The sequence below is a fragment of the Dendrobates tinctorius genome, unplaced genomic scaffold (genome assembly GCF_039654945.1).
Source record: "Dendrobates tinctorius isolate UK_male_01 unplaced genomic scaffold, ASM3965494v1 ptg000102l, whole genome shotgun sequence".
In the NCBI taxonomy this organism is placed as follows: Eukaryota; Metazoa; Chordata; class Amphibia; order Anura; family Dendrobatidae; genus Dendrobates; species Dendrobates tinctorius.
Genome location: NW_027361770.1, coordinates 1,251,050 through 1,265,403, shown reverse-complemented (window position 1 = coordinate 1,265,403; position 14,354 = coordinate 1,251,050). Strand labels below are relative to the sequence as shown.

General features: G+C 48.5%; 1 protein-coding gene across 9 annotated transcripts in view; it reads left to right on the top strand.

Moving 5' to 3' along the window:
• Positions 1-533: 533 nt before the first annotated feature.
• Positions 534-14,354, top strand: part of NR4A3 (nuclear receptor subfamily 4 group A member 3) — a 379,358-nt gene continuing 365,537 nt past the window's right edge. For 5 of the 9 annotated variants that reach the window (XM_073587666.1, XM_073587672.1, XM_073587670.1 and 2 more), the window contains exons 1-3: positions 534-1,362; positions 2,661-2,714; positions 4,591-4,731. In XM_073587666.1, coding sequence (XP_073443767.1) covers positions 2,678-2,714; positions 4,591-4,731 — 178 coding nt within the window. In that variant the 5' untranslated portion in view covers positions 534-1,362; positions 2,661-2,677. The remainder of the gene's footprint in view (positions 1,363-2,660; positions 2,715-4,590; positions 4,732-14,354) is intronic. The other 4 variants (XM_073587667.1, XM_073587668.1, XM_073587665.1 and 1 more) reach the window with 3 other exon arrangements.

Sequence of the window (14,354 nt, the reverse complement as noted above, 5' to 3'; positions counted from 1 at the left end):
AAATTTAACCGCATTGTTGTTAACCCTTAGGCTGTGTGCACACGCTGCGGATTTTGCTGCGGTTCCGCAGCGGTTTTGGCCGCTGCGGACCCGCAGCAGTTTTTGCTGCGGTGTACAGTACAATGATTCCCTATGGGAATCAAAAACCGCAGTGCAGACGGTGCGGAATTTTCCGCGCGGATTATCTGCGGTTTTCAATCCGCAGAAAGAATTGACATGTCAATTCTTTCTGCGGATTCTCCTGCGGTTTGCCATCTCCTCCATTGAGGAGATGAAAAACCGCAGGGCAAAACCGCAGAGCAATCCGCAGGTAAAACCGCAGGTCTTTTGACCTGCGGTTTCACCTGCGGATTGTACAAAATCCGCGCGGATGAATCCGCACCTTTTCCGCAGCGTGTGCACACAGCCTTGCTCTGCATTCCCCGCGTTACTGCATCCCAGCACCTGCTTCCACCAGTAATGCCCCGAGAAGTCGCTTGTGATCCCTCCCCAGCATGTCACTACACAGGAGCTCCACAGTGTGAAGAGAATCCTGCCTCCTCACTGCAATCGAAAGAATGACCGGAGTCGGCGGCGTCCGGTGGATGTCACCCCTCAGCGGGAACACGCGACTGGAAAGCTCCCGCCCCTCACACGGTCTCCACGCGCGCGGGTGGGGGAGGTCGTGACGTCAGACTCCCGTGCTGTCACTATTGACGTCCTGCATTCCAGCCCCTCCACGGGAAGACTTGTAGCGCTGTACTCATAAGAGATGTTCACACACAGCGAAGGGAGAGTCCGCAGCACCGGCTCAGCCTCGGCGGCTCCTGACCCACGACGGCAGCCCCTACACACTCTCATGACCACGGGAGTCATTCATCCGCAAGTCCGAGCTAGTCCATCCTAGCGGAGCCGGGAGGGAGAGAACCCGGGACGGAGCGGAGCCGGGAGGGAGAGAACCCGGGACGGAGCGGAGCCGGGAGGGAGAGAACCCGGGACGGAGCGGAGCCGGGAGGGAGAGAACCCGGGACGGAGCGGAGCCGGGAGGGAGAGAACCCGGGACGGAGCGGAGCCGGGAGGGAGCGAAGCCGGACGGAGCGGAGCCGGGAGGGAGCGGAGCGGGACGGAGCAGAGCCGGGAGGGAGAGAACCCGGGACGGAGCGGAGCGGGGAGGGAGAGAACCCGGGACGGAGCGGAGCGGGGAGGGAGAGAACCCGGGACGGAGCGGAGCCGGGACAGAAAGGAGCCGGGAGGGAGCAAAGCCGGGCGGAGCGGAGCCGGGAGGTAGAGAACCTGGGACGGAGCCGGGAGGGAGAGGAGCCGGGACGTTTCTTTTCTGAAGACTTCCGAGTGTTGCAAAGACGGAATCTTCACAGCAGCCAGGTAAGTGTGAGGCGTTGTGGCTCATACACACAGCGGGCACTCGTGGAGCCTGACAATGCAGCAGATGTGATGCCAGAGTACACACTGCGGCTGCTATTGTAATGATGCCGTACATCTATCGCCTGCAGAAAGTGCCAATATCGCAGTATACCCCATCTGTGGAGTGCATTGGATGGGGGATCTGTGCAGTGCCCCACCACTCTGCTAGTAGTGCCCAGCTCCCTGCTTGTAGTGCCCACCACTGCCCACCCCGCTGCTTGTAGTGCCCCCCACTTTGAAAGTAGTGCCCACCACTCTGCTAGTATTGCCGACCCCCCACTTGTAGTGCCCACCACTCTGAAAGTAGTGCCCACCACTCTCCTTGTGCCCACCACTCTGCTAGTATTGCCGACCCCCCCGCTTGTAGTGCCAACGACTCTCATTGTAGTGCCCACCCCCCTGCTTGTAGTGCCCACCCCCCTGCTTGTAGTGCCCACCACTCTGCTTGTAGTGCCCACCACTCTGCTTGTAGTGCCCACCACTCTGCTTGTAGTGCCCACCACTCTGCTTGTAGTGCACACCACTCCCACTTGTATTGCACACCACTCCCACTTGTATTGCACACCACTCCCACTTGTATTGCACACCACTCCCACCTGTAGTGTCCACCATTCTCCTTGTAGTGCCCACTACTCTGCTTGTAGTGCCCACCCCCCACGTGTATTGTCCACCACTCTGCTTGTAGTGCCCACCACTCTGCTTGTAGTGCCCACTCCCACTTGTGCCCACCACTCTCCTTGTAGTGCCCACCACTTTGGTTGTTGTGCCCACCACTCCCACTTGTAGTGCCCACCATTCTCCTTGTTGTGGCCACCACTCCTCTTGTGGCCACCACTCCACTTGTAGTGCCCAACACTGTACTTGTAGTGCCCACTACTGCACTTGTAGTGCCCACCATTCTCCTTGTTGTGGCCACCACTCCTCTTGTGGCCACCACTCCACTTGTAGTGCCCAACACTGTACTTGTAGTGCCCACTACTGCACTTGTAGTGCCCACCATTCTCCTTGTAGTGCCCACCCCCCACTTGTATTGCCCACTCCCCACTTGTAGTGCCCACCACTCTGCTTGTAGTGCCCACCCCCCCACTTGTAGTACCCACCACTAGTGTTAGCTGTAGCTCATTAACGAGCGGCGAAGTGCACATTTTGCTCCCCCTCTTCCTCCACCGCTTCCAAAGCCATGAGCTTTTGATTTTCCTAGAGTGCTTGATTTTTCATGGGGCGAGTTGCAATTGTGAATGACCCCATTCTTTTTGTAGGACTTCTCTCATAGGAGATGCCCTCACAGAAGAATGAGAGAAAGCTTCCAGGTGGTAAGCATGAGCCCCAGCTCAGCAGCGTTACAGTAATGTAGCATTATGACATTAGGATGCCTCCACATGCTCGGTGGTCCCGTCAGGGCATACGTCCCATTGTGGTAAGCATGAGCCCCAGCTCAGCAGCGTTACAGTAATGTAGCATTATGACATTAGGATGCCTCCACATGCTCGGTGGTCCCGTCAGGGCATACGTCCCATTGTGGTAAGCATGAGCTCCAGCCAGCAGCGTTACAGTAATGTAGCATTATGACATTAGGATGCCTCCACACGCTCGGTGGTCCTGTCGGGGCATACGTCCCATTGTGGTAAGCATGAGCTCCAGCTCAGCAGCGTTACAGTAATGTAGCATTATGACATTAGGATGCCTCCACACGCTCGGTGGTCCTGTCGGGGCATACGTCCCATTGTGGTAAGCATGAGCTCCAGCCAGCAGCGTTACAGTAATGTAGCATTATGACATTAGGATGCCTCCACACGCTCGGCGGTCCTTTCGGGGCATACGTCTCATTGTGGTAAGCGTGAGCTCCAGCTCAGCAGCGTTACAGTAATGTAGCATTATGACATTAGGATGCCTCCACACGCTCAGTGGTCCTGTCGGGGCATACGTCCCATTGTGGTAAGCGTGAGCTCCAGCCAGCAGCGTTACAGTAATGTAGCATTATGACATTAGGATGCCTCCACACGCTCGGTGGTCCTGTCGGGGCATACGTCCCATTGTGGTAAGCGTGAGCTCCAGCCAGCAGCGTTACAGTAATGTAGCATTATGACATTAGGATGCCTCCACACGCTCGGCGGTCCTGTCGGGGCTCGGGGTACCCTCCTCACTGTGATATTAGTGCTCGGGGTACCCTCCTCACTGTGATATTAGTGCTCGGGGTACCCTCCTCACTGTGATATTAGTGCTCGGGGTACCCTCCTCACTGTGATATTAGTGCTCGGGGCACCCTCGCAGTGATGTTAGTGCTTGGGACACCCTCGCGGTGGTGTTAGTGCTCGAGGCACCCTCGCGGTGGTGTTAGTGCTCGGGGCACCCTCGCGGTGGTGTTAGTGCTCGGGGCACCCTCGCGGTGGTGTTAGTGCTCGGGGCACCCTCGCGGTGGTGTTAGTGCTCGGGGCACCCTCGCGGTGGTGTTAGTGCTCGGGGCACCCTCGCGGTAATGTTAGTGCTCGGGGCACCCTCGCGGTGGTGTTAGTGCTCGGGGCACGCTCACGGTGGTGTTAGTGCTCGGGGCACCCTCGCGGTGATGTCAGTGCTCGGGGCACCCTCGCGGTGATGTCAGTGCTCGGGGCACCCTCGCGGTGATGTCAGTGCACGGGGCACCCTCGCGGTGATGTCAGTGCACGGGGCACCCTCGCGGTGATGTTAGTTCTTAGTATACCACTGAATTATTTGTAATAGATTTTTGCATATTTTTAATTGTGATCAGGAGGAGCATTACAGGTGATAAAGTGCCGAGTACAGTAATGTGTCAGTGAGGTTGTAATCACATAGATGAGGGGATAAGACGGGGGCTACGGTAATAAGGTGCAAGGCTAAAGTCCCAGGGATGATGGTTCCTTTGGTAACCAGATGACTTTGTGATGACTTATTTTAAGGAAGAGAAACAATAGATTTAGCTCAGTGTTAAAATGAGCTCTTGGGGGCAAAGCAAAAAAGGTAAATGCTTAAGGTTATTTGCAGCAGGGTTTAACCCTTTATTGAATCTGCTGAAGAAGTTGAAGGCAGCATCATTAGTGGAATATGTTGTGGATGTGTGTAAATTGAATTATTGGTATAGAATAAATGTAGTAATAACAGTTCGTAACTGATAACAGGTCACAGCTGTAGTAATTGTAGTAGATTTACTTATTCTATCATTTCGTCTTAAAGCCTGCAGGTTGAAGGAGCGGCCATCACATCGCTGCGCTAGATCTTTTCCTGAAGCAGTTCCTTCAGATCTAGAGCTTCCTGAAGTTCTCTTTGACGTCTCTGAGCCAAGTACTTCAACCATTCAGCAAGAGAGATATCGAGGTAACTGCTCTCATGGCATCTTATTAGTATTAGCCATTTCATAGTGTTTTTGGTAATTTGGTACATGTGGCGTATGTTAGGGAAAGTGCCAGGAACGCCATTTATTCAGTAAGCATCACACATGAAACAAAAAGATAGATTTTTTTTTTCTTTGCAAAATATACATTGTACATGTGTTACATATTTGAGTTATTGTATCGCTAAAGTAAAGTACTTTCTTATAAAGAAACCTACTGTGTGTGCTTTGTGGGCATCACTTGATCCATAACACATTTCGATATTTTAGAATATTTTTGTCATTCCAGTCGGGGTTGAACTATATCCAATATAGTTTCATGCTTTCAATGATGTTCGTTTTCTTACTATTTAATGCTGGGGTATTGTCTATCAGAGAATTAATTCTTAGACAATTGTATCATTATGGCAATGCTTTCACAGTCTGCTGCAGTTGTTCTGTAAGGCTGTGTGCACACGCTGCGGAAAAGGTGCGGATTCATCCGCGCGGATTTTGTACAATCCGCAGGTGAAACCGCAGGTCAAAAGACCTGCGGTTTTACCTGCGGATTGCTCTGCGGTTTTGCTCTGCGGTTTTTCATCTCCTCAATGGAGGAGATGGCAAACCGCAGGAGAATCCGCAGAAAGAATTGACATGTCAATTCTTTCTGCGGATTGAAAACCGCAGATAATCCGCGCGGAAAATTCCGCACCGTCTGCACTGCGGTTTTTGATTCCCATAGGGAATCATGGTACTGTACACCGCAGCAAAAACTGCTGCGGGTCCGCAGCGGCCAAAACCGCTGCGGAACCGCAGCAAAATCCGCAGCGTGTGCACACAGCCTAATAAAGAGACGGGAGATAATGGGAACCATGACACCGTGTGGCTGTGCTTGGTTTAGCACCTTGGAGAGAGCCTTTTTATGGTGGCATTTGCATTCTCATAGCGGCAGGGAGCATTACCCTGGTTTCTTTAGGTATCCACCTGTAGGTAAATCCAAACAATAGGCTTGCACATCCTGTCATACTTGCGCTCATCATCATCGGGTACATAATTACTAACGTCCACAAAAAATACAGTAAAACCTATATGGAGAGGGATGTGAGTATGCCGCTCCAAAACTTAGATGGCACAATGAGAAACAAGGGAGTATTTATGACAAAATGTAAATGCTCTTTATTAGGGGGAAACACAAAAAATAACATATCTAATATATAAAGCTCAATGTGTGTGTATGTATGTATGTCCGGGATTGGCATCCGCACCGTCGCAGCTACAGCCACAAAATTTGGCATAGTCGCACGTCTGGACCCCGAGAGCGTGATGGGCTATGTTGTGAGGCGAAATTTTATCCCCGCGCGTTCCAATTCACCAATTTTGCTCCTATCTACATAATGGGGAAAAAGTGAAAGGAAAAGTGTTTGAGGCAAATTGACAGCTGCCAGATGTGAACAAGGGGGACTTAAAGAATGAGAGCGATGGCGCCAAACAGTATATACCGTACAGTTGCTAAGGTGGGGCCCTGACATGGGATACTCACCACACACGGGGATATGAACACACACACAAAAAGCGCCACACACTACCACGTGCTTCAACACATATATCACCCTCAGCACACATTTCACCACACATACACCAACCTCGCCACATAAAAGTCGAAACACAAAAGTCGCCACTCAAAACTCGCCACGCTGTCCCAGAGCTGTTTAAAAGATGAAAAATGAGCTGTGAGTGGATGCTATCAGCAACAGTTTTCTTTGTAGACAGTTGTGGTAACTGAGGCCTATTTATTCTTATCATTTCTATGGTGTTATCGTCCTTCTGTAAAGCTGGAAATAACACAATTTATTACCGTGCCAACACAGACCACCCTCTGACACAGACTGCAGGGGGAGCCCAGTATCACACCGGATAGGATTAGATACACGGCTCAGAAGTCATTATCTCACAGGATAGGATTAGATACACAGCTCAGCAGTCAGTATCACACAGGAGAGGATTAGACCCATGGCTCAGCAGTCAGTATCACACAGGATAGGATTAGATACACAGCTCAGTAGTCAGTATCACACAGGATAGGAATGGATACACGGCTCAGCAGTCAGTATCACCCAGGATAGGATTAGATGGTATCACACAGAATAGGATTAGATACACAGCTCAGCAGGCAGTATCACACAGGATAGGATTAGATACGCAGCTCAGCACACAGTATCACACAGGATAGGATTAGATACACAGCTCAGCAGTCAGTATCACACAGGATAGGATTAGATACACAGCTCAGCAGTCAGTATCACACAGGATAGGATTGGATACACAGCTCAGCAGACAGTATCACACAGGATAGGATTGGATACACAGCTCAGCAGACAGTATCACACAGGATAGGATTAGATACACAGCTCAGCAGACAGTATCACACAGGATAGGAATAGATGCACAGCTCAGCAGACAGTATCACACAGGATAGGATTAGATACGCAGTGCAGCACACAGTATCACATAGAATAGTATTAGATACACGGCTCAGCAGACAGTATCACACAGAATAGGGTTAGATACACGGCTCAGCAGTCAGTATCATACAGGATAGGATTAGATGCACGGTTTTTATGTGCAATATAATCATTATAATTTGTTATAACTAACCACAGTTGGTTACTATGCCCAGGCAACGCCGGGCTCTTCAGCTAGTATATACATAAATATGAACAGGATGACAGCGAACCACAAACCCTAGTGACAAATGATTGATATCAAGCATATGTGCCACTCATGAGATGTGCATCGCAGCAGAAGAGGGGCAGGGATACTGACTCAATCGTAGGCATGGCACAGGTCAATAATATATAGTGCTGTAAAGATAGTTGTCATAGTAGCCATATAATTAAAGTACCTGTGATTCATGCAGATATTGCACCCTTACCCATGTTGATTCAGATGGTAGTCACCAGGGAACCTGCAACCAGGTTGTCCTATTGTGCCGGATGTCGTTTATCTTTTGACACTGGAAATACCATTCGCCTCCTGATGAGGCATTTCTTTGGTCTTCAGATCCCAGATAACAACTTTGATGTATTATATGGTGCTATTATGGGCATAGTGCAATTGATGTGTTGTTTCCTGGGGTAAATTCAGTCTGCGCAAACATCACTTTAAGGGCATTGGTGATCTGGCTTGCTTTGTTACTATATAAATACCGTATATACTCGTGTATAAGCCGAGATTTTCAACACATTTTTTTTGTGCTGAAAATGCCCCCCTCGGCTTATACATGAGTCATTGTCCAGCAAGCTGGCGGGGGGACGGGGAGCGGCGGAGCAGTGGCAGGAGCCGGCGGCTGTGGCACAGTGACAGCTGCTGCTACAGTCGTTGGCTTCAAGACCTCATAGTCACCCTCCTCGCGCCGTCGCTGCATCTTTGTCCCTGCATCTCTGTCCTAGCGCTAGCAGCTCTTCCTATGCTGAGTGGTCACATGGCATCGCTCATTAAGGTAATGAATATGCACGCATCTCCACTCCAATAGGCGTGGAGCACATATTCATTACCTTAATGAGCGGGGCCACCTGACCGCTGAGCACAGGAAGAACTGCCGGCGCCAGGACAACAGATGTAGGGACGGCGCGAGGAGGGTGAGTAGGACGGGGGGGTGTGAGCCATGCATATAACGATGGGACGGGGGTGGGGGGGGTGAGCCATGCATGCAATGATGGAACTGGGGGTGAGCCATGCAGAACCGGGGGAGATGAGCTATGCGGGACTGGGGGAACCATGCGAGACCGGGGAGCCATGCGCGACCGGGGAGCCATGCATACAACAGGGGGTGCCACAAATACCAGAAAATGACAGGGGAGTCACACATACCAGGACAGGATGGGGAAGCCAGATATATCAGGACAGGATCGGGGAGCCACACATACCAGGATAAAACGGGGGAGCCACATACCAGGACAGGAGAAGTCACGCATAGCAGGACAGGGATAAGGGGACAATGAATACCCGGCTTATACTCAAGTCAATAAGCTTACCCAGTTTTCCATGGGAAAGTTAGGTGCCTTGGCTTATACTTGGGTTGGCCTATACTTGAGTATATACGGTAAGTCAGCATGTTTGAAAGGATCGCCTATCGCATTTGGTGATTTTTTTTTTTTTTTTTTTTTTTTTTTTTTTTTTTTTTTGTAGGGTGGCCTGTGAATATGCTAGTGTATGAAATGTTATGCATCTAGCAGACACTTGCTATGCATTTAGAATCATCGTTGTCTGGATTGCATCCTTGGTTTAGATTAAGCACTATAGCACTTTATCTGCTGTTGTAACGCACCAGTGATCTACTCTATTTGACTTGGGCTTCTATCTTCATCACTAAGAGGTTTGACCCTACTTCACCCCCCCCCCCCCTGTATTTTTCCCACTTCACTTTTGGGTATGAATAGTTGCTAGGGTGATTGTTGATGGGTAATGAAGGAAAGCCGAAAGTGAGCGGTGGCGCCATTTTACGTGATAATTTAGGCTGCCAACCTCCGCAGCAAGGTAGGGGACACATAATTAGGAAAAGTGGAGGGTGAATTAGCTTAGGCTTACCCCTCCTCCCCGTTCCCCTACTTATTGAATACATATCAAGTTGTGTGGTTTTTTTTTTCTGGTTATGTGGTTATTACTTCAGTTATTTGTAGTTGGAGTGGATCTTTTGGGCTCCCAAGGGGGCAACTTTTATTGTCTGGTTGGTTCTAATTGAAAGACCACCATTATATGGACATACCTCTTTTGGATCACCAATTAACATACCTTGTACACCCTTTTCTCCTTTCTAATCACCGCGGCACACCGATTAAATATTGACTGTATGTCTTTAGTGTCCTGATATACAGCTATGGAAATCTAGGCTGTACTTTGGATGAGCCAACCTCCGCTGTAAGGAAGGGTATAATAGGGCCTTATAGGGCTTTTTTTTGTTAATATCCACAATAAAGACAATAAAGTTTCATTACTGGACTGGCTGGTTGCAGCTTTTGATATATTTGTCTGTGCAAAAAAAAAATTAATGGTTTAAAAAAAGTTCAGTTTTAGGTTATGGTTTTCATGTTAGACTTTGGATTGACTACCTCACCATCTTGTCTTTTTTCTCCTAGTCACCAGCAAAAACCCCCAATGCGCGTTTCACGTTCAGTGTGTTACTACTTCCTCAGGGGAATAGTGAATAGGAGCTTTCACAGACTTTTCAACCGTTAGGACCTGCGATCACATGATCTTGTAAGACCAAGAGTAGCTGGGCATGTTGGTGCATGCGCACTCCACCCTGTGTGCGGCCTGCAGCGCCCACGGCAGTCAAGGGAGGCCGCTGTAATGTATTGTATACTGTCTTGTGCTTGGGTGCGAGGAAACACAGAAGACACAGACTTGTTTAAGAAGTTCTTGTATTACTTCATTCAAGTAAGGGTTAATACAGTTGCAGGTACAGAGGCAGGAGACAAGACAGGCAGAAAGCAATATAGAGAGAGGAGAAGGAATAGGCCACACATAGGGGATCACCTGAGGCAGGAATTGGCGTAAAAATATACAATCTTTATTTGCCACAAAAAAGTTAAAAACATTTAAAATTCGTCACACGTGTGACAGAAATCAGTAGCCAACCACCTACAACAAAACACTCCATAATAACTAGGTTTATAAGAAAGCCCTGTGTCCATATAAACAGCATACCATGATGTATAAACCATCTACAGGGTAAATTTAGTGCCTATACAGAAAATACATTAGTTCCTACCCAAATAGATGTGCATGGGTTGTAGACACAGAAGCCTTAGAGCAGGGTTCCCCAACTCCAGTCCTCAAGGCCCACCAACAGATCATGTTTTCAGGATTTCCTTTGTATTGCACAGGTGAGGCTGGTTTCACACTTGCGTTTTTTTGCGCTGTATTTTAGCGCTAAAAAACGCAAGCGCTTTTTTTCCCCTATATGTTGCATGGGATGCGCTTATGTGCGCATACACATGCGTTTGTATGCGTTTTTACGCGCATGCGTTTTTTTGTGGTGTGCGCTCGGGCGCACAAAATGCATCCTGTTGCATTTTTTGGGCGTCCGACTTGCCTCAAAAAAAACGCATGCGCACGCAATGCGTTTTTTTACAGCAAGACACCCATTGTAAGTCTATGGGTGCGCATACGTGCGCATTGCCATGCTCATGTATGCGTTTTTTTGCGCATGCGTTTTTTTGTTGACCATTGGTTAGACAATGGAAATTAGGGGTTTGGGTTAGAGTTAGGGTTAGTTAAGGGGGGTTAGGGTTGGTATGGTTTGGTTAAGGGTTAGGGTTAGGGTTAGTAGGGTTTGGTTAAGGGTTAGGGTTAGTATGGTTTGGTTAAGGGTTAGGGTTAGTATGGTTTGGTTAAGGGTTAAGGTTAGTAAAGTCATGGTTTGGGTTAGTGTTAATCCTAACCCTATCTTGATTTTTTTGGTGAGGCCAACTAATGTTGGAAAAAAAACGCAAACGCGGTAAAAACGCATACAAACGCATAAAATCGCTGCGTTTTTTTTCATGCATGCGCATAAAAATGCTTTAAAAAACCGCATGTATGCGTTTTTTGCGGGAAAAACGCGCTGCAAAAAAAAGCAAGTGTGAAAGTAGCCTGAAGCAATTATCACCTGAGCAATACTAAGGAAATCCTGAAAACATGATCTGTTGGTGGGCCTTGAGGACTAGAGTTGGGGAACCCTGCCTTAGATGACAACATAATCATTAGACGTCACTGCAATCAGGGAACACATGAAATATAACAATAGAAATAGATAAATAAAGACGTGTAACCGAGAGCAGCTTATCCATATATGAGGTACATAGGTATCTGAAATCAAAGACTCAAATAGCCAACCTACGAATTGTGATTGATAGGGTCCCAAGATTAAACACAGGACACTATAGGCGCACCATAAGGCCAAACAATTCTGGGCACAAAGGGATAAATAGTAAGGGCTAAAATAGCCACCTGTAAAAAGATTTGGCACAGATTAGCATTATCTGTGCAAAAAGCCCATGTAGAGTGGAGTGAGGCCAGGTGGAGCAGAGACCCGACACATGTCGCCACCCAAAGCGGCTTCGTCAGCAGGACAGAAAGCAAAATGGCCGACAGGAAAAAACTAGGTTTCAATAACAGAAAATAACAGTGGATGTGGGAGTCAGAGAACCTTACAGCCGCACACGGCCAGGAGACAGGGCGGGCTGCCAAGGATCTCGGGCATGTGTGGACGTCCATGTAGATGCCGGGAGCAGTGCAGGGGCACGGAGCAGCCGGGAGCGCACATGCAAACAACAGACTGTCACAGAATAAGAAACTATACGGGCAAAGCCAGAGGTGCACATATATCGAAGGGCTAATATCTCTGACACCATCATACATTAGGTATAACCAGGCCCAGATTGATAATCTTGCGAACCGGGCATATTCCCGGTGGGCCGGCGGCTCTGAACTACAAAATGGGCCGCTGGTCCTTTAAAACTTCTGACTAGGCTCTGTGTGCGCTCGTGCTCATGTTGGTGCACGCGCTGATAAGGGCCGCAGCGGTCTGCCTCAGTGTGTGATTGCGGCCGCGGCCCTCGTCAGTGCAGGCAAGCATGGGTGTGCGCGCGCACAGGGCCCAGGTCAGAAATACTAAAAAATGGTATAAGGCTGAGTTCACACGTGGCGGTTTTTTCGCGGCGGTTTTAACCTCGCGAAAAATAAGCATCCCATGCATTCCTATGGGATTCCGCAATGCTGTGATAATGCTTCGGTTTTTACCGTGGCGCAATCGCTTAGCGGTAAAAAACGCAGCATGCTCTTTAACCCCTTTCTGCCATTAGACGTACAATCCCGTCCATGTGCCCTGGGACTTAATTCCCAAGGACGGGATAGTACGTCTAATGCGATCAGCGGCGCCCACGTGGTGAGCACCGCTGATCGCGGCCGGGTGTCAGCTGATTATCATAGCTGACACCCGGCACAATGTGTCAGGGGCGGTCACGGACCGCCCCCGACACATTAACCCCTTGTACACCGCAATCAAACACGATCGCGGTGTACCGGGGGTTAAAGAGAAGCATCGGCAGGGAGGGGGCTCCCTCCGTGCTTCCCTGAGCCCCCCACGGCAGCGCAATGTGCAGCGCTGCTGCCGGGGGCTCTTTCCCTACAGGCCCCCGGATCCAAGATGGCTTCGGGGGCCTGTAGGGAGCTGACTTCCTCACTGCCTGCAAAGCGCAGGCATGAGGAAGTCTGCAGAACTGCCTGTGACAGATTGCTGATCTGTCACAGTGATCTGTGATGTGACAGATCAGCGATCTGTCACAGGACAGTGATGTCCCACCTGGGACTATGTACGGTAATAAAGTAAAAAAAAAAAAAAAAAAAAAAAGTGTAAAAATAATTTTTAAAAAATCGCTAAATAAATTAGTAAAAAAAAAAAAAAAAATATTCCCCAATAAATTCATTTTTTGAAAATAAAAAAAATAAAATAAAAGTACACATATTTGGTATCGCCGCGTCCGTAGTGACCCGCCCTATAAAACTGTCCCATTAGTTAACCCCTTTAGCGCAGTGATTTTCAACCTTTTTTGAGCCGCGGCACACTTTTTATACGTAAAAAATCCCGGGGCACACCACCAACCAAAATGGCACAAAATGACACTAAAACAGTACATATTATACATATAGTTAATAATATAGATTCTAAATGTATTTTTACTCACTCAGTGTGAAACCTGGGCCTGTTTCGATAAACACAAAAGGGATATCCTGGCAGGAATGGTGGAAAGACACACACGAAGCTCTTCCTCAACAGTTCTCAGTCTCTCCCTGTTTTTAGTTTTTATCGCAGTCAAGCTTGAGAAGCCCAGCTCACATAGATATGTCCGCAGACATGTCATCAATCCGTCTGGCAATTGTGTTATCAGAGAGAGGCACTTTAGCTATCTCTTTGGCTGCCTCAGGGCCAAGCATCTCATTTACAATAGCTTTACAAGCTGGCAGTATTAATGTTTCTGCCACAGTGTGGGACTTTTTTGATTTAGCTATGAGTTCAGCAACAAGGTAGCTAGCTTTGAGGGCTCTCTCATTTACCTTTGTGCTTTTTCTCAAAAAAGTTGCCCCTTTCTCATTGTTTGTACGTAAGCGTACAAAATACTCCATTGGCTTGTTTTGAACGGAAGGGTGTTTCGTTTGGAGATGGCGTTTAAGCTTGCTTGGCACCATGGCGCTATTGGAAAGCTTCTCACCACACACCAAGCACAGTGGTGTTGGTGCTGTCGCATCCCCAGCGGAAGTAAATCCAAATGAAAGATAGCTTTCACTGTATTGCCTTGAGCTCACTGTCTTGTCTTTTTTCTTTTGTCGACCTCTCATACTAGGGCCTTCATCTGGGTTAGAATTGTGTCCAGGGTCCTGTTCGGCATTTGCCTTTTCCATTCTCAAATACTTCTCCATCACTGCTGAGATAGTGTGCGCAGCCACACACTAAAATAGAAGAGTATTACATTATCTGCCACACTTAAACTTTAAGTCTTAAAGGACCTTTGCCAGGCATATTTCACTCTTGAGGGCTTAAAAAGCAGCTCTTGTGGTGATAAGAAGCCGATTTAAAACTCCCAAGAGT